The sequence below is a fragment of the Danio rerio genome, chromosome 24 (genome assembly GCF_052040795.2).
Source record: "Danio rerio strain M-AB ecotype USA chromosome 24, GRCz13ab, whole genome shotgun sequence".
Classification (NCBI taxonomy): domain Eukaryota; kingdom Metazoa; phylum Chordata; class Actinopteri; order Cypriniformes; family Danionidae; genus Danio; species Danio rerio.
Genome location: NC_141044.1, coordinates 31,236,272 through 31,257,519, shown reverse-complemented (window position 1 = coordinate 31,257,519; position 21,248 = coordinate 31,236,272). Strand labels below are relative to the sequence as shown.

General features: G+C 35.1%; 1 protein-coding gene across 5 annotated transcripts in view; it reads left to right on the top strand.

Annotated features, from left to right (window-relative positions):
• Positions 1–15,412, top strand: part of LOC147831095 (uncharacterized) — a 208,457-nt gene extending 193,045 nt beyond the window's left edge. For 2 of the 5 annotated variants that reach the window (XR_015525066.1, XR_015525062.1), the window contains exon 4: positions 13,625–15,412. Coding sequence is in view for 1 of the 5 variants with exons in the window: in XM_087309763.1 (XP_087165889.1) it covers positions 10,086–10,173; positions 13,603–13,793 (279 nt within the window). In the remaining 4 variants the exon portion in view is untranslated. Of the gene's footprint in view, positions 1–10,085; positions 10,174–13,602 lie in introns of those variants that run through there. The other 3 variants (XM_087309763.1, XR_015525061.1, XR_015525065.1) reach the window with 3 other exon arrangements.
• Positions 15,413–21,248: the final 5,836 nt, after the last annotated feature.

Here is a 21,248-nt window from a genome sequence, read left to right as displayed (position 1 = left end):
GTAACAAATGACCATATATAAATAAGTGAATATTGAATCATTTACTCGGCTGATTCATTCAAAACAATTTATTCAGAAAGCAGCTTTCTTTAAACAATTTTTACATTTTTTGCTCAACTGATTCATTAAAAACACTGATTCGTTCGGGAAAGCAACAAGAAGTTATCATTATTAAGTCAATAATCAGACTATTTATTCAACCCATTTGTTCGAAAGAATTCAGAAATGCCTATAATCCAAAATATCTCTATATATCTGAATTATTGAATCATTCACTGATTCATTTAAAAACAGATTCATTTATGAAATACCCAAGTGGGCTTCTCCATGTAATCATTGTACTCATGGTTAATTTAACCAATTCATTCAAAATGCTGATTCTAAACTGATTCTAAAATTTGCTTCATTTTCTTTGCTGATTCTTACAGAATACTGATTCATTCAAAAACCAAACAAGTGCCTTTCTTTAGACAAGCTGAACTATTTAGTAAACCAATTAATTTAAACCACTGATTCATTCAAATGATGAAGATTCAAAATTCAAAACCCTCATCCATTTAGCAATGTGATCATCTTTGTTAGTCAGGGATTCACTGATTTATTTATATATTTTAATTAAACACTTCATGTACCAGCTTAATAAGTCTTGTTTTGACAGAATGAAAAACGCTTTGCAGATCTGCATGGACAGAAAGAGGAATTGCTGATAAGACATTTAAAAGAGGCAAGCATCTATTTTCTAAACTATGCAAATGAGGAACGAGAACGGCTCTTAAATAATGCTGTCCTCCATTCTACTTTGTACACCACGCGAGAAGCTCACTGTGCCAAAATGAGGCATTATTTATCTTGTGCCTTCCATGTGTGGAGCTCACTTAATTCAGCAGTAAACAACTGAATGCCCAAATGAGCAGAAATAGCGCTGTTGTTTGTTCAAGGTTAGACGTTTACATGAGAAAATGGTCAGAGGAAATAATTGTTTAATTCCCATTGCTTAGCATTTTATTAATCATCTCTCCATGCATAACAACAGTTTATTGGTGGGATTTTCTGTGGGGTTATTAACATTAATAATGATTATAGATTAATAGTTATAATGTTTAGTTTCATCCACCGACCTGTTTGCTTCATAAGACATTCCAGGAGAAACAGGTATTAATCTTGTTTTTATGTTATATAATTTCTTCGCCTTTTAAGGTGTTTTTTACAAAGGTCACTAAATGTTTCATTTTTTTCTGTTTAGATAACTATCCAATTTAGAAAAAAACAAGCGTAAATGCCCCATGAAACACATTTGAGAAGGATATAAATTAGATAGTTTAAACCAGGAAGTGTTTTTGTAATGCATTCAAGATCTCAATGCATCTGGTTGTTGAACCACATATGTAAATTTTACTTCTCTGAAAATGTAAAATGTGAGTGTGTTTTGGGCTACATAACATAGTCAGTTCCTGTAACAGTGCTAATATGCAACAAGCAATGACACAAATAGTTTTATTTAATTTTTGGTTTGATGATTAAGTCCATTAAATGGCCACCTGTTTAAGTGAATTACTGAATAATTCACTCAACTGATTCATTCAAAACAGAGGTTCATTCAGAAACTAAACAAGTGACTTTCTTTACAGATTCATTCAAGAAATTTAAGTAAATAATTTTGATTCAACCCATTCACAGAATGAAATCATAATTCATATTTAAAAAGAATTCATAAATGTGACGAGATGTATAAGGGATTTATTGAATCATTTACTGAACTGATCAATTCAAAGAACAGATTCATTTAGAAAAGAAACAAGTGTCCTTATTTATAACAAACAAACTTTTTGTTAACCAATTGATTACAACAAAAAATGATATAAAAAAGGCCTTTATGAGTAAATAATAATTGAATAAAATGTTAATGTGATGTGTCTGAACATTACATTTCATCTTCTTTATAATCAACAAGCTTTTCGTTATTCCCAGTGATGGGTTGCAGCTGGAAGGGCATCCATTGTGTAAAACATGCTGGATAAGTTAGCGGTTTATTCCGCTGTGGCGACCCTAGATTAATTAAGGGACTAAGCCGAAAAGAAAATGAATGAATGAATTAAACTTTTTGTTAACCAATTCATTACAAAAACTCATTCAAGAATAAAGGCCTTTGTGAGTGAATAATAATTAAAAAAAAGAGTGATGTGGTGTATCTGAACCTACATTTCCATACATTTTTTTAGTTTGGTCATTAAAGTCAGTGTGAAATGGCCATCTATACAAGTCAATTACAGGATAATTCACTGATTCATTAAAAACAAAGATTCATTCAGAAACTAAACAACCGGTACTTTTGAAAACACTATTGGTTGGGTTTAGGGAAGAGAGTGGGAGGGAGTGTTGGTCGTTGGGTCAGTCAGTCAACAGCGGCCTATTTTGGAATTAGGCGAGAAGAGCAGGCATGAAAGACACTCGGGAGAGAAATTTGAAATCTGAAAACTTGACACAGTGGCCTCTGGTGGATTTGCAAAAACAAAAACTGCAAAAAAAAAAAAAAAAAAAAAACTAGCTCCTGGCACGTATTCCGCTTTCCCCAGAATTGTATGAAGGGGTACGTATCCATAATGAACCTGGGTTGCAAAACGCAGATTTATTTAGTAAAGAAACTGTCTTCTTTATAGTCTTTGTTTTACCAATTCATTTAAGATACTGATTCAAGAAAACAAAGTAGCTTTTATGAGTGGAAAGTAATTTAATAAAATATGATGAATCTGAAACTACTGTCAACATAATCTAGTTAAATTTATATAGAGAGGATTTTAAGACCAGATTTAAATCTATTTCACAGAGACATTTATGTAAATGGAAGCTTTTTTACTAATTAGATATCTACTGTATGTGATCATAGAAAACACATAAAGTGACCAGATGTAAACGAGCTTTTTTATTGTTCTGCTGAAGAAAATGAGTCTCTTACATATTTGGACAGCCTTAACGGTGAGAAGCAGCTAATTATTATTATTATTATTATTATTATTATTATTATTATTATTAGCTGTCTGTTGCTAGTCTGCAACTCTCACACAGTCACCCACTGAAGCTAACCTGGATAGGAGACCACATGGGAAAGCTAGGTTGCTGCCGGAAGTGGTGTGAGTGAGACCAGCAGGGGGCACTGAACCTGCATTTTGCATGGGTCCTTACACCCCAGTATATTGATAGGCACTCTATAGTGCTCAGTGAGCACTGTCTTTCGGATGAGACATTAAACTAAGGTCCTGACTCTCTGATGTCCTTCAAAACAGTCCTGACCAAATTTGCTAATCCACTGACCTGTGTCTACTATGGCCTCCTAACCACCCCCATAGCATAGTTATCTTCATCACTTGTAATTCTTAATCATCTCCTCTCCACCAATCAGCTGGTGTGCGGTCTGGCATAATATAGCTGTCATTGCGTCATCCAGGTGGATGCTGCACACTGGTAGTGGATGAGGAGATTCCCCCAAAAAATGTGTAAAGCGCTTTGAGTGTCCTGAAAAACACTATATAAATGTAAGGAATTATTATTATTATAAATTAGCAACATTTCCTTTTAAGTAATATTAATAATAAAACAATAATCACAGATTAATATGGAATAATTTAGTTTAAACTGTTTGATTCTATACCCGAGGCTGGGGAGAAATATTATCATATTGCCCAAAATAAGATAATAAAATCATAGCTTTTATTATTCGGAGACATTTTTTGAAATCTTTTATGCATGCACAGTTCCCTGCAGAGATATAAAAAAAATCAATGCTTTGTATTTCACTCGTACATATCCATCAATCCACTCTTAAATGAGAGAATGATTGCATATACTTAAGCATGTTTATATGCTGAAGACTGCTGGCTGCTCCCCAGCGTGTAGTTCAGATTCAGTTTGAAAACATTCACTCATACTTGGCTCGCGTTTCCCCATTAACTTCCAAGATGAACCTGTGGTCGTAACCGAAGAACAAAACACTATTTGAAAATAATAATAACCAGACTGAAGCAGTTGATGACCGCTGAGCGCAGAATGAGAAAAACGCCGCCTTTGCATTCCAACTCAAAACATATGCTTTGAAAAGCAGTCTAGTTGAACTTTAGATTGTTGCTGGAGCACAATTATGTTTTCAAGTACCTTTTATTGTTTGGTTTTGAGGGAGAAGTTGAGAAATGCTACACCACGTAATTTACCGTTGAATGACATTTCAAAAGATGATCCTAATGTTTGCCTTTTTCTTTCATTTTTAATAGCATCCAGCAGAGCGCTGAAAGTTTTTCTGTCGTCAGGACTGAAAATCTATTTTTCATTTCTGTTTAAGACTTTTGAAAAGTTAGAAAATTATTTATTTACTTGCAAACATTTAAAAAATGAAAATTGCCCTCTTAGCTCTTGATTAAAAAGACTTATTTGCTTATTTGATTTGCTCATTTGCAAGTTAATGCAATAATTTATTTGACCTTTTTTTCCATTTAGTCACACACTAGCAGATTTAGTTATTAAAGACTTAATTATGCAATCAAGTTTTTGGCTTAATTTAATGGCAGAATGTACAGTATTATCTCTCATTTGTCAATAAAATGTTATTAAAATTATATAAAAAATATTTATATAAATTTAATTGAAGTTTATTTATAAACTAATTTCAAGAGGATCACATGCTTATGATTGCTTGCAGCCGGTCCCGCATTATCCAATTTATGTTTCACCAATCAGATGATTCTTAAGCCATTATAAATACCCTATAAGTTCCATACAGTATAACAGCCATCTTCGCTTTGGAGAATCCCCCCTTCCACCCCTAATTCTTCTCCTTTCTTGGATGGGTTGCACGGTGGCCCAGTCGTTAGCACTGTTGCCTCACAGCAAGAACGTCACTTCTAGTCCTAACCAAGCCAGCTGTCTTTCTGAGCGGAGTTTACATGTTCTTCCCGTGCTCAAGTGGGTGGGTTTGCCCCGGGTTCCCCAGTTTCCTCCCACTGGCCAAAAACATGCAACTTAAGTTAATTGACTAATCGGCACCATTGACATGCACCTAGTAAGTAGTTATCTCTGAAGAGCAGTTATCTGTTAATTAGCTACTACAGCAGGGGAGTTCTCAAGATCTACCTCAGCTCAAACTCCCCTCTCGCCTTGCAAACGGTAGGGAGCCCCGGAGTCGAGGATCTTATGAGCTCAGCGCTCTCTCCGTTACAGCATGCCAAACAAGCTTTATAATAAATCATCAGCTAGGTGTGAACTCAAATTCATACAAAACTATAAAAAAAATTCTCCAGTTTCTAAAATGCACAAAAATTAATAATTTAATGTATAGCTTCATTTTTTCCAACACAATTTTAAACATAATTGTTTCTAATAACTTATGAGCAGCATACTAGTAATTACTTTTAACTAGGTTAATTTGGTTAAGTAATGCCGTTAACTAATTTTTTTAAGTATTCATGTCACAAATGTTTTCACACTGGATGGCTATCTGGAGTAGCGTTTCTTCACTGCTTGTTTACACTGCAAGATGGATCGGCGACAGGAAGTTTCACACTGTATGACTTTACAATAAGAAAAATCGCCAACAACTTTGTCCAAACTACTTCTCACAACCAAACATATGCGAGAAGTGACATGGAAACCATTCCAGGCCAAGTCGTATATCTTTTGTTATTAACTACATAAAGAGAATGAAACTTTCAGTGGGGTAGAAAATGTAGTTATTTTGCTCATTTTGTTTTCAACTTTTTTCTTTTTTGACCCAATTGTGGTATTGCTCAGATGACAATTCCTTTGTCTTCATGCTTAGTTTGTGATTTGACATGCACTGTCAACCCTGGGACCCTATATAGACAGGTGTATGCCTTTTCAAATCATGACCAATAACCTGAATTTACCACAGGTGAACAATTAAGCTGCTGAAACATCTCAAGAATGATCAGTGGAAACAGAATATACCTGAGCTCAATTTAAAGCTTCACGGCAAAGGCTGTGTACTAGGGATGGGAAGATTCATCGATATGTATCGATACGCGGTCATGCGCGTGCACGATGCGAGTGCATCGGTTGAGCAGCAGAGGATGAATGAAATTTTGGAAGCAAATCGAGATGCATCGGTTTTTGCGAGATGCATCGATTTTTCCGAGATACAGCTTATATTTTTAATATAGAATGTATTTTTTATTTATTAACAAGTGTTGTCAACCTGTTTTTGGCGCATAATTTAATCGACCAACATAAAGTAAGCCTTAGCAACGGATTTGCGGATGTGTACACTTTCACTACAAGTCAGTGTATCAGGTGTGCGGATGAAGCTAGTGGAGCGCCCTCAGAAAGCGCGAGAAGCAAAACAAACATTTTAGTCCCCACTGAGTTTTAAATCTAAAGTATGGCAACATTATGGATTTAAGGATGGACGACATGACAGGACAGATGCAATTTGCAAAATGTGCTGCGCATCTATAAAATAGGCGGGCAGTATGACTAATCTGAAATCTCACTTGAAGCGGCGCCACGGTGTTGTTGTGAAAGCATTTTCCAGTGTTCCTGCATCCCCGGCTTTCGCACTGCTTCAACCAGCTCCAAAAGTGGTGAGAAAAGTATTGCAAGTTTTTTTTTTTTCGTGCGTTTTGTGCGCTCTACGCCAATAACGAATGCTATTGCATTGTTCATCTGCAAAGATATTCAGCCTAGTGTCACGGAGAACGAAGGTTTTAAACACCTCCTCCTGTTTATTTTTATTTAATTATAATAATAATAATATTAATAATAATAATGATAAAAAATAATGGGTGTCACGGTGGCACAGTGGGTAGTTTGACCACCTCACAGCAAGAAGATTGCTGGTTTGTTATATTTTTATTAGCCTGTTGTTTACAGTGACAGTGATGTTTCAAAGCAGCATAACACTGCTAGTTCACGACCTTAAGTTTTGAATATTCAGTGACAAAATATATCTTTGTAAAACTTGTTTTCATAGTTGAAAAGTTAAATCACAATTCTTGTTGTGCAATGGTAAACCTTTATGTTGAAAGAGTGCAAATATATATATATATTTTTTTTTTAATATATATTGCACTTATACATTCTGTTTATCTTAAAAATACTTAAATAATATGTGCTATAGGTTCTAAAATGGCCCTCTACTGTAAACTGACACTCTGGCTCTGAGAGAAGAGCCAGTTTGTAAAAAAAAGTCTTGGTTTTGCTTGGTTTATAAATAATCAAACTCATTCAATGGCACAGCATCCTCTTTCACATCATCTCATAAACTTGATCTAATTAGTTAGTGCTGAAATATCGCATCGTATCGTGATATGGGTGTGAATCGTATCGTGTTGCATCGCAATATGTCACAAATGTATCGCTAATATATCGGATCGTATTCTTTGTATCGAGATGCGTATCGGATCGGCATTATAGCTTAGATGCCAAACCCTACTGTGTACACTTATGTGCATGTGATTTTTTAAGTTTTTTATTTTTAATAAATTTACAACAGTTTCAAATATATATATTATTTTCGCAATGTCATTATGTGGTATTGTGTGTAGAATTTTGAGGAAATAAATTAATTTAATCTATTTTGGAAAAAGGCTGTACATAAAGAAAAAATGTGTAAAAAGTGAAGCGCTATGAATACTTTCAGGATGCACTGTATATAAAATATTAAAAATATATTTACATTTTACATTTACATTTAGTCATTTAGCAGACGCTTTTATCCATGTCTTAGCTATACAAACAAAGAACACATAGAAATGTTTCTAATAATGTACCTGGTGCATAAAGAAGAAAGCATCAGGATTCTGACACTGGTCTTGTTAATTCTTGTCCTGACAGCTTGTCCAGACACTAGTCCTGACTTGTCCTGTATGTTGTGGTCTTGGTGTTTTGTAGAGCATGCTTCAGTGTTGTGTTTCATATGAACACGCGGTTAATAAGGACTCTCATTGGCCGCATGTTCTAGTCCTGTATTTAAATGAGCACATGGCTTGTGTTGTCTCTTTGTTCTCTCCTTTCTATTGTCTACTTCCACCCTCCTTGTTAACCCACTATTAGTTAATCCTGTCCACTTGTCTGTTAATTAATTATTTCTCCTTTATAGCTCCCTCTTGTTAGCTGTCCTGTGCCTTTTTGTCGTCGTTCTTCCTTAAAGTCATTTCCTGTTCCTTGCAAATCCAGTCTAGTTTGTCTTTTTAGTTCTATATATTTCCCTCTTGTGTTGTTTTTGCTGTCTTTTTGTTTTATTTTTATTATTAATAAACATATTATTTACTGCATTTGAGTCCTCGCTCTCTTTCCCTTTCTTAAAACTTGATATAAAGAGAGTATCATACAGGTGGTTTGTCAAGCCCACTCACCTGCATGGAGCACATTAACAACTACACCATATCTGACCAAGCTGTGTGCAAATGTGGATGAATATGCACAAATGTACATTTAAAAATGAAGTAGTGACTGGATTTATGGATAGATCATAGAGACAGAAAGAAAACTGACAATTTTTTATCTAAACTCTAAGTCACTCAAAAATAATATCTCATTTGCAATCAAAAATCCCAAGTGATATTTTAGATTCTTAGACTTCATCATGCACTGAATTCTTTAAGCTGTCAAGACATGTTTTGACTGACATACTCTATGTTAACACACACATTCTTAAAGCAATTACATTATTATCACAGACAATACATATCACTCAGCACTACAGTAAGCAGGTTGTGTCTTTAACTCAATTTCTTACATCAGAAATCCTCAATCGTCTGCCATTTCTCTTGAACACTGTCTATTGAGCTTGTCATGTTACCCGACAGATGATTGACAGTCACGGGCTGTGCTCTGCTGTTCTACTGACTTCATTGTGGGCAGATCCAGGCTTGTTTATTATCATAGAGTAATGTTAAATCTGACGGGAGAGCAACTGTTTGACCCGAAGGAGATGCAATAGAAATAAATGCCCTTTTAAAATGTCTGAAGCTGGATATGCAGGTCATAGAGAAAGCCATTTTAATTCACTCTAGTCACGGATATCCTAAAGGCATGCATGCAACTGAAAAACTGAGGTAAAAGTGAACTAATACAAATGTGATATGACATGTAAACAATAGCTGTGTCAGGACTATTAAAAGTTGCTTACTTTAAAAATGTTTTCATGTTGTGCTTCCAATCCAGAGATTGTATAGCCTTAAAATACCATTTGAAATACTCATTTTAGTTTGATTTTGAGATCCTTCTTTTATAAAACAATCCCAAAATGTATTGCTGTCTGATATCGTACGCTAAAAATATCTTTTTAAACACAATTTTTTGTAATAAATAAGTAAAAGTATAACAAGTGTAACAGGGCAGCATTTGTACAACTAGTCACTAAGTTACTTTTCCATTGAGAAAGTAATGTAAGGGATTATTTTTCGATTTTAGATAGAATAGATTTTAGATTTTTAGATTTGATTACAGTTACTTACAATGTACTTGTCTTAAATACTTAATTAATTCAACAGTTCTGTAAAAAACAAAAACAAATCAGAGAGGCAGAGTAATTGAAGATGCTTAAGAAACAATGAAATGTACAACATAATTTCACGGCAAGTTTTGATTTAGTGGCTAATTCGTATGAATTTGTACGATCTCATTCATATATATATATATATATATATATATATATATATATATATATATATATATATATATATATATATATATATGGCTGATAGCTTTTTGATATTTTGCAACAACAGCATTTGTACAGCCTCCTCTCTCTTCTGTATTACTCCGCCCACATATAGCGACAAGCAGTTTGACAAATATTCCAGCTGTTGGACAACATATTCTACTTTTGAGGCTTGTTTAGTCAAGAATGTAGTTGTTTAGATTTTAACTACGCAGTTTATTTATAAGGACAGTGCCTATTTTAAAATATTTATAATTTCTGAGAGACAAGACACCAGTGGCCATTAGCCTGCCATACTGAGCTAACAAAAGACAGTTGACGTCGTCTATCCACAACATGGTGACAGGACCACATAATAAGCACTTAGAAGATTATAACAGCCTAATTTCAGTTACTTTCCTATCCCGGTTCTCAAAAGTGTCATTCAGAGACCTCACCCGCGAACACCTCCACATCCTCCATCCGATCTCTCAGATTTTCAGAGACAAATGTTGGCAGGTATGCTGGTAAGTGATATTCTAAGTCGATCTCTCAATCTCGCTCTTTTGTATGTTGTAGTGCTGTTTTTTTTACCGATTTGCTCGCATATCCGGAATGTGTGTTGCGTTTGCAGAAAGAAGGAAGAAATGCCTACATGTGTTTTGCATTTTCCTTATCGCAAACAAAACAGCAATCTGGTAGTGATTGCGCTGCTTTTTTTTAGGTTAATTATTCTGGTATCCTGATTGCAACAGAGAAATGTTGTACATTGTAACACTGTAAGAAGATGTCTTTTTAGACGGATGGCATTTTACGTCAAGTTCAGCCTTATAATCTTAAAATGTCAGCAAAATCACCTGTTTTGTCATCACTTTAGACATTACGCTAGAGAATCATTCAAACACTAGCTCTAAAGTGACATTGGTAAATTAGTAACGGCTTGTGCTGTTTTGAAGTCAGCTGCAGATGTGAATGAATGGCGGAAGGAAGTACTTTCTAATACAAAAGGGTTTTTAGACTCCTCGTGTTTGATTTTCTTATATACACAATTGTGTCGTCAAACTGTGTATAATCGCAATATCACACTTGTAGTAGTGCAACATGGCGGTACCTATATAAATGAGCTATATCCCACGAGTAGCAGTGCGATATGGCTTTATATCAGTGGTGATATAAAGCCATATCGCACTGCTACTCTTGGAATATAGCTCATTTTTATATATATGAAGAGTTTAGATGCAAAAACCTTTAAATGCCGTCTGAAATTTTCTTATAAAATGAACATTTTTATCAGGCTCCTGTGTGTATGTTTGATAATTTCACTTTTACAGCAATGGATAAGTCCTTTGCAAGTTCTTTAAAGTGAAATAACACAACATAAACAAAAGAGGCTGAGGAAAATGTTCATGTTTGATGGAAATTTCAAAGGGCAAATGCAAACCAACCCTCCAAACTCCAAACCATTAGGTCATTACCCCAATTATTTAACTTAAAACAGGCGCTCCACGCCTGACATCATGCTAAAAAAAACTCACAGTGGCGTGACTGACACTTTCTGTAGGTGAGAAGAGACATGAAAAAACTTCAGCGACGTGTGACAGAAGCTGCTGGTGACAGTTCCTCAGACTTCAGTCACCGCCGCCACTAATGGAACAAGAAATACTGCTGTCGCATTGCTGCTGTACTACACTCGTAACTCACGCTCTTACAGTGTGTTAAAGCAGTGTGGCACATCAACTATTTCAAAGATGAAGACATCTAGAGAGCTGACCGGAGTCTAAAGCCTCTGATGTACTCTCAGCCAAAAGCTCTTTTTTATTATGTGTTGAAAAAACAGCAGTGGTAGACTGTCGGTGAACATATTGATCCCTCAAGTAAAGTCACGTCATTTAAGATGAATGCTTTATAGCAAGAGATTTTCAGCATTTCAAGATGAAAAAAAAAAAAACAATGTAAGTAGCATTCAGTTAGAATTAGAGTTTAGTACTCATTCATTCATTTATTTTCCTTCGACTTTGTCCTTTTATTCATCAGGGGTTGCCACAGTGGAATGAAACGCCAACTTATCCAGCCTATGTTTTACACAGCAGATGCCCTTTCAGCTGCAAACCAGAACTGGGAAACACCCATACACTCTCATATTCACGCACATACACTATGGCCAGTTTAGTTTATTTAATTCACCTACAGATTTGGCTACTGAGAATGTGCGTTTCTTCACGCGCAGTACTGCAATTTGTCACGCGCAGTCACTCGCAGTACTGCAGCTGTAAAGTGCGCCTTTTCATTAAAAAAAAAACGTTTTGTGCTTTACGCAATAGCCATAACCGCTTTTCTATTGTCATGCGTGTTTAGATGCATGTTTTTATATAACGTGGTTGAATTTAAAGATAAAATTAATCATCGTGAGAAAGTAATCAAATTGTTTGTTACAACATTAAAACCCATCCCTGCAAAGGAAAACAAATGATGATGGAAAAGTCAAAAAGAGTGAATTTGCGGAGTGGGAAGTGATAGAAAATGGAATGAATGTTCCTGGCTGGTGGAAGACGAACAAACAATCCTACCCAAAACACGTTAAATCGCTAAAGCTACAGTGGATTCAAAAAATGTTCCTCCACAAAAAGACAATTGTATGTCTTAGGACTGTGCGGGGAGACCGGAGCAAGGGGAAAACATGCAAACTCCACACATAAATGCCAACTGACCCAATCAGGACTTGAACCTTCTTGCTGTGGGGTGACAGATACCTGTCAACCCTCTGGTTTTTCCCAGAATTCTCCTGTATTTTACAGTTCTACCCCACTATCATCCCGTAAAGCTATTTTTCCGTATTTTCAGTCTTTCTTTGAAGGGTGACAATAAACATTAAAGAGTCGAGCATCCCTATACGCAAGCTATACCGCCGAACCACCAGGGGCCGCCCCTTGCTCTTAAATGTCAATCTGTTCTTTGCTTTTGTGTTTTTAGCCTTGAAAACACTATGAAATAAATATAAAAACGGCGGGATTCCCTCTCCTTTTCATTACAGGTGCCGTCTCCCCTTTATATGCAATCCTCAAAACAGTCATATAGCAGTGCGTGACTGAGCTAACGCGCTCCATAGTGAAAAATAGATGCTGTTTCCCAAACTGATTCTGTACACATGATTTGAAGTGGAGTGAAGGTCTGGGTTTTAAGTGTGTGTTTAAACAGACATACATATAATGGATAAAATAAAGATGTCGATTTTGTCTTTTTATTTCAAACACAACTATTTCAAACATAATTTCATCCTAAATATGCATAAAAGGTTAGGAAAGCAATCGAATGCTTTCATTATAATGTTAGATGTGCATTTTTAAAGTGACACCTGTTATTTAATGTAGTCAAACGAAAAAATCTAATTCATTCATTGCTCTTTAACCAGAATGTGTTATACAGTGAAGAAACGGATAATGAGATTTGATAACTTAATTCTATTTCATTATAACAGCTATTAATTTTAATAAACTGAACTGTATATTTCTTTTGTAATTAATAATTATAATAATAATAATTATATGTTAAATAATAATTTTCTTTTGTAAATAATAATAATTAATATCACTGACCATTTAACTGTTTATTTACAATAAAACAGCTCCTAATTTAGGGATTTATTGGGGGGAGATATCACTTATTTTGGTGGGCATATCCCTTATTTTCACATCTCAATGTTGACAGGTATGAGTGTTGCTCTCTGTATTTTATCACATTGACAAAAATATTCCCAATGCAACATAAGACTGGTCTTATAAAATGGTCATAAATACTGTATATCAAAACGAATCCTATATATATAATTGATTTATTGTTGCTTAATACTGTATTTTTAATGTTTCTTTTATATCCGTTTTATTTTCTTGTAAAAACCTCTGGTTCATCCGTTTGATCTCCTCCACACTTACACATCCCTTGTATGTATTTTTCTATAGAAGGAAATGTGTCTGCTTTCAGCCCAAGGACATTCTGCAGCGAATCTTCAACACTCAGTTGGCCTTTCTGGACAGAGCATGTGATTGTAATCAATGAAAGGATTCCCACTCTGACGCTCGGCCGCTTCGTCTCTGTGATTATATCAGCTCTGCTCTCTGAGGATGAAAGTAAGGCCTCGCTCTTCTCATGAACTCCTCATCTTTCATAAAATCACTGTCCCTATTGGCCGAGAGCCCTCTTGAGTCACGCCATTCGGAGGTCATATTTCTCCGTGCTGAATAATTCATTTCTCCTGTCTTATGCTGTGCATCGGGGTCAGTTTCAAAGGTGATGCAGCACATATCTGCACATGAGCTGTTTAGCCGTAAGCGGCGAGAATCAGACAAAACCCAAAACCTGTCATGTTTTTTTAAGATTCTAATGTGATCCGCAGTGTTTCCACTGAATGCATTTCAAGCACGTTGTTTGCTTACAGCTATAGTTCCCGCGGAAATGAAAGTTGAGTTATCATGTACTTGCCCTCCACTTTTTTATGCTAAACACAAAAGAAGATATTTTGAAGAATGTTGTTTTTTCTGTCGTGGATGTCAATGGATACACGTTTTTATCTATTTAATCATTTATCTATCTATCTATCTATCTATCTATCTATCTATCTATCTATCTATCTATCTATCTATCTATCTATCTATCTATCTATCTATCTATCTGTCTATCTGTCTGTCTGTCTGTCTGTCTGTCTGTCTGTCTGTCTGTCTGTCTGTCTGTCTATCTATCTATCTATCTATCTATCTATCTATCTATCTATCTATCTATCTGTCTATGGTCTGTCTGTCTGTCTGTCTGTCTGTCTGTCTGTCTGTCTGTCTGTCTGTCTGTCTATCTATCTATCTATCTATCTATCTATCTATCTATCTATCTATCTGTCTATGGTCTGTCTGTCTGTCTGTCTGTCTGTCTGTCTGTCTGTCTGTCTGTCTATCTATCTATCTATCTATCTATCTATCTATCTATCTATCTATCTATCTGTCCATCTGTCCGTCTGTCCGTCCGTCCATCCATACATCCATCCATCCATCCATCCATCTATTTATCTATCTATCTATCTATCTATCTATCTATCTATCTATCTATCTATCTATCTATCTATCTATCTATCTATCTATCTATCTATCTATCTATCTATCTATCTATCTATCTATCTATCTATCTATCTATCTATCTATCTATCTATCTATCTATCGTCTGTCTGTCTGTCCGTTCGTCTGTCCATCCATCCATTCATCCATCCATCCATCCATCCATCCATCCATCCATCCATCCATCCATCCATCCATCCATTTATCTATCTATCTATCTATCTATCTATCTATCTATCTATCTATCTATCTATCTATCTATCTATCTATCTATCTATCTATCTATCTATCTATCTATCTATCTATCTGTACGTTCGTCCATTCATCCATCTGTAATTCTTTCTATCTTTCTATCATGGATCATTCTATCCATCTATATCTAACTTCATTATATGTTTCTAAAAAAAAACTAGCATTATGTCTGTTTATTTTTCTGATTCTCTACTCTGAAATCATTATTATACAATAAATGGAGTGTTTATCAGACACTTTAAATATATATTTATAATATAGGTAACAAAAATGTAGAGCACCTTGTCTGAAAATCATTTTGCGGGAGGATTTCTAGGCTGTGTTTATGTTTCATTGAATATTTAAAATGTTGATTGAAGCAATGGTTCTTCTAAAAATGAGCATTAAAATATTATTAACAGACCTCACATTGTTTGTTAAATAAAAAAAAGTGAAAAATGTTGGATATTAGTAGTCATTGACTTCCATAGTATTTGTCCTAATATCGTAGTATTTTTCAAAATATTTGACTTTTTTAACTCATTAAAGTTTGTAACCACTTCAGAGTGAATAAATGGTGAGTAAATTTTCATTTTTAGATGTACTATCCCTTTCACATGGTTCCAAACAGTATTTGAACCTGTTGGTTAACAAATTGCTGTCATGGTATTCCCAAATTCACTGACCCTTTATCCTGCTCTCTATGTCTCCTTCAAGGTTCTCATGGCTGTCAAAATGACATTCCACAGCTGTTAATTAAACTAGTTTATGCTTCACAACGTCATCCTGAAGGCCCTTATATTGCAATGAAATGTCTTTCTCAAGGACAACCTCCTCCAAAAACCACATTGACAGGGCCCTGACCCCATCTGAATTATGTACAGTTACTAATTAGGGCAACCTCCCCCGAGGTTGGAATCTAGTTGGGTAAATGTCTGTCTGTCTGTCTGTCTGTCTGTCTAGACAAACAACTCTTGTAAAAGCCAAAGGCATTGTGAATGGCATTTCTCTGGCCTTTACAAATATATTAGCAAAGCTCAGCCCAAACGTGACTGTACTGTAAATTTGTTGATTGAGAAAGGTTTTACACAAACATTATGATGGACATAAGAATGACTAATAGGGACAGAATGAGAATGCATCGTTTACAGTAGTGATATGATATTGTGTTTCCTGCAAACTACCTTGTTTGTCTGTTTATTTTCCAGATTCTCTATTCTGAAACTATTTTAATACATCAAATAGTGTTTTATATAAGGCATTTAGATTACAAATATTGGTCAAAAATACTCTTTGTAGAACTTTATCTGAAAATCATTTAGCTGTTTGCACTTCTTAGCCGGCTGGAGATTTAAAATGTTATTGATTCGCTTGCTCTTCAAAAGTGCATTTTGGTGCCTGAGGTTTTTAAAGAGGTCATATCAAATTATACTTTAAAAGAAAGTCAATAGTGTTTGATGTGCTGTATATATCACATATTCCTTTATATCTGTCTTTTTATATGTTCATGTTTATATGTTTACATTTTTGCTTTATCTTTATTATTTGTATTATCTTCTGTATTTCAGCGTCAATCTGGCTTTTTTCAGCACCTGCATTGGCTCTGGGGGAGTATCCAAAAGAGGATTTTCATCAAAGTATTTTTTGCTTGTCTAAAAAAATCCTCATTGATTTAATAATTTGTAATTATTTGCACTAGAAACAAGACAACAAAAAGTAAGAAAAGCTTATTTTGCAGTGTATTTTAATTCTTTCTCATTTTTTTTTCAAAAAAAGTTTAAAAGCTGTTTAAAAGCGGTAGAATTAAACACTAAAAAGTAGCTTAGTTACTAGCCTGAGTAACACACTGAATTTTTAATATCACTAACATCATCATGTAAAAACAAACAGCTGTTTTTAAACAGGTTTCATATCTCTATTTCATCTGAATCCCATCGACACAAGAGTTTCAAGCATTACTTTACACAAACTGAAAGTTGAAGTTAAATATAGGACCTCCAGAACACGTACGAGTGTGTGTGGAAAGGCAAACGCCCCGTTTGTCCCAGTTTGGTCAGCCTGCCTCTGGGCATTTCTGGCTGGACCGGGGTGTACAGTAGGACTTCAGAAGACCGTGTATGACTCTCTCCACCCACTCCAGGACTTCTGCTCATGCACCCGGGCTGATTAATCTCCATTTCCACCGCAGTGCGTGGAGGAGTGTAGAGGGGATATCACATGCTCGCACTTATTCCCTGCATTAATACAGTGGGCGTGGGTCACCTCGCTGAGGAGTCTGTAGACGCTTTCTTTATCTCTCCATCCTCAGCCCACGTTCTGAATCAGCTTTCAGGGCTACAGAGGTTCCTCTCTTCCAGCAACTTTTGTTTCTGCTTTATAAATAAACCTAGGATTATGAGATTTTGGGCCTATTTGCACCTGGTATTTAGTAGTTTTCTTTTCAATCTGAAAAGATGGATGATGCTAAAAACAATGGTCACTTTTGGCTAATTTAAGTAGTTTGAAATCATTCAGTCAAAACTTTTAGCAGTGTACGGTAGTCAACGTTTAAAGTGGATTAATAAAGTGACAACAATTGGGTGCTGTTTAAAAGATTTAGACAATATTGATTTTTTTTTTATCCACTTCAAATGTTGACTTCTGTAAATGATCACTTTATTTAATACATTCAAAAAGCCACAAAAAAAAAAACCTGCTTTCAGCCTATTGACGTAACATGATGAAATGTTTTGTTAGAAAGTATGGCTGAACAATTATTCAAAGGCAATTGTCATTTTATCAGTAAAGTTGGTTCTAGTAAACCTCCAGCACATCTCTCATACAGGTAGTCTCGGTCATAGAGTGGAGAAGTAAAAAATAATAAAAGGGGGAAATATACAAACGAGTAAACATGGTAATACAGTCAAGCTAAAAGCAAAAAATATATACCATAGAACAGAAAATCAGGAGAAATTATTGATGTAATGCCAAAAAGTAATATACCCAACCCTGTTCGTTTGTTTTTGGGTAAATACATTCTGTCCCCTGTCAAAAAACAGTTAAAGCATGTAAAGGCGAAAAAAGAACAACTTTTGTGGGCATTCTAAAGCATAAACAATTCTCTGTATTAACAAATTTCTCTGTTATTCTCTCTATTTTGCTCTATTAAAACCATCACAGAAGATGCATGCTAATACCAGGAGGAAACAGTCAAACATCTTATCTGACCTCTCGTGACTGCTGAAAATATAGCAATGTGATTTGTGTAGTATCTGTAGTGTTATCTGGCCAATCATTTCCCTGGTCTTGCATGTCATTTAATGCATGTAGTTATGCATTTTCTAAAATTTTGCAAACTTCTTTTACAGGTGTTTGGATTTTCAGTTGTAAGATTTTTTTTTTTGTTTGTTTGTTTTGTTTTGTTTTGTTTTTGGCATGTGGGCGACATAATGGCTCAGTCGTTAGCGCTAAGAACCAAGAAGGTTGCTGGTTCAAGTCTCAGCTGGGTCAGTTTGCATTTCTGTGTGGAGTTTGCATGTTCTCCCCGTGGAGGCGTGGGTTTCCTCCGGGTACTCCGCTTTGCCCCACGTTACAAAGACATGCACTATAGGTATGAGTATGTATGGATGTCTCCCAGTACTGGGTTGCAGCTGGAAGGGCATATGCTGTGTTAAACATATGCTGGATAAGTTGGCGGTTCATTCCGCTGTGGCAGCCCCTGATGAATAAGTGACTAAGCTGAAGGAAAATGAATGAATGAATGTTTGCAAGCTATTTATTTTCGATAATACTGCCTGTAGGAAAAAAAAAAACCTGTATGTCTGTTTCTACAAGCCCGCAATAAGATTAGATGGAGGCATTACAGCACTTTATTGTACAGTACGTACTGTATGTAAGCAAATTTGTTCCCATTTAATTCTTATTTTAGAATATCTGAGTAGTTGTGTAATATATGCCAAAAATTTGAGCACTTTTGGTTTTGCAGTTTTAGGTGATTTAGGCATTTCAAAAGCACAAATGCATCATACAGTATGTTGTCTTTGGTTTATTTGGCAGGTTGCATGATAAGAAAAGCACATTCTGCAGCCTGTAAGGTGCCCATATGTTCCATACTGCTGTTCGTTGACTAGAGCAAGTATTTCTATCTTATCAAGCACATTAAAGCATTTCGATGTGCATAGAGTCAGCAGTGAAGAAAACACACTAAATCAAGGGGGCGGGGAATGCTAATTTACTCTACTGTTGGTCACAACACAGAATTGATCATATGTATTATCTGTGAATACTCAAGATGTTGTGAAAATATCTTATTATTTTTTATGCTGAACGAAGAGTAATTGCAATTAATCGCATCAAAAATAAAGTTTGTTTTCACATAATATGCACTCTAAACACTTGATTTATTTAGCCCATTAGTTGAGTTAAAACATACAGTATTCGGTGCTTTGTTGGGTTATTTTTTTATCCTTTATTGGTTTATTTATTAACTCAACCTGTTGGGTTAAAAAAATAGGATTTGAACCGTCAACTGATTAAACTGACACAGAACAGCTCTATTAATGTGTGTGCGTAATTTTGTTTTTACGTTATAAAGTCATTTAAACTCTAACGCAATAATATAGATTTTTTTTTTTGTTTATACAACAGTTCTGTCTGGTGCTTGAATCTGATTAGCTGTGCGATATTCTGCAAATTACAGCACTCATCCAGCCTCTTAACCCTTCTCAACATAATGTACTTTTGAGTTTTTTTTAGGTGAGAATGTAATTGTTTAGATTTCAACTATGCAGTTTATTTATAAGGATAGTGCCTATTTTAAAATATTTTTAATTGCAGAGCATCGGATTCAGGGGGGTCGGGCACTAACGCCAAAGCACGCCTCTCACCAGTGCCGATATACAGCCACATCGCACTGCTACTAGTGTGATATTGTTCATTTATCAAATTACCTTGTGTTGTAATTTTTCTATTAATTTCGCCAGCACCCTTAATTATTAAAAATACAAAAGCGCTTCATATCCGATCTATATAAAACTGCTAAAAATGCTTTTTCTTTTTTTTTTATGTTTTTTTTTTACACATGTGTGTATAATAAATAATTATTATGTATATGTAAAACACACATACATAGAAACGACATTTTACAAAACAATTTTGTTACATAAATATTTAAATGTAATATTTGTATTATATACATATTTACTGTATACAATCGTTCTGTCTGGTTCTTGAATCTGATTAGCTGATAGCCGTGCAATATTCTGCAAATAACAGCACTCATCCAACCTCTTAACCCTTCAACCTTGTGTAATACTTCGCCCACATGCAGCAACAAGCAGAGAACACTCTACAATTTGACAAAAATTGCTGGACAAGATAATGCACTTTTGAGGCTTTTATAGTCGAGATTGTAGTTGTTTAGATTGCAACTATGCAGTTTATTTATAAGGATAGTGCCTATTTTAAAATATTTATAATTTCTGAGAGACAACTCGTCGGCGGCCGTTAGCCTGTCTTGAACAAAGATGGTTGAAGATGTTCATCCACAAGATGGCGACAAAGTCCACATAATAAGCCCTGAGAGAAAAACAGCGCAATTTCTAACTACTGTCAATCAGATCATTATTAAACAGGTAAATGACTTTCTAAGTCAATTTGTCTCTCTTGTATGTTGTAGAGCTGAATTTATACCATAATAATATTGTGAAATCCCCATTGCAACAGAGAAATGCTGGGAGATATCTCTGTAGACTGATGGCATTTCATGCCGTTTAGCCTAATAATCTTAAAATGTGAGCAAAATCACCTGTTTTGTCATCACTTTAGACATTATGCCAGAGAATCATTCAAAAGAAATCTTTAAAGTGATGTTAGTTAATGATATAGTTAATATATCAACCCAAGGCAATAATTAAACACTCAAAAGATATTGTTGTAATCACTTCATGCATTTCTCTCATTTGCTTTAATACCCTTCTTTTACAAATTAGAATAACTGCATATTATCCAGCGTGGCTTTAACATTTTCTTTGTTCCTTTGCATACATTCTCTGCATATTCTCATTACTCTTTCGCAGTTTCCTCCTTCAATACTCGCAATGGCTCTGTAGCTTAAGCCCTGGAGGTGAACTAGTGGTGCAGGAGTTTTTGACATAATCAGCACAATAAAATTGGACTTGTTAAAGATGATGAAATGTTTAAAGCCCAGACGGATAGAGGATAGCAGGGATTTCTGAAAAAGCCAGGCAGCCGCACAGCATACATGAATTGAACTTCAGTAATATTGCATAACATCA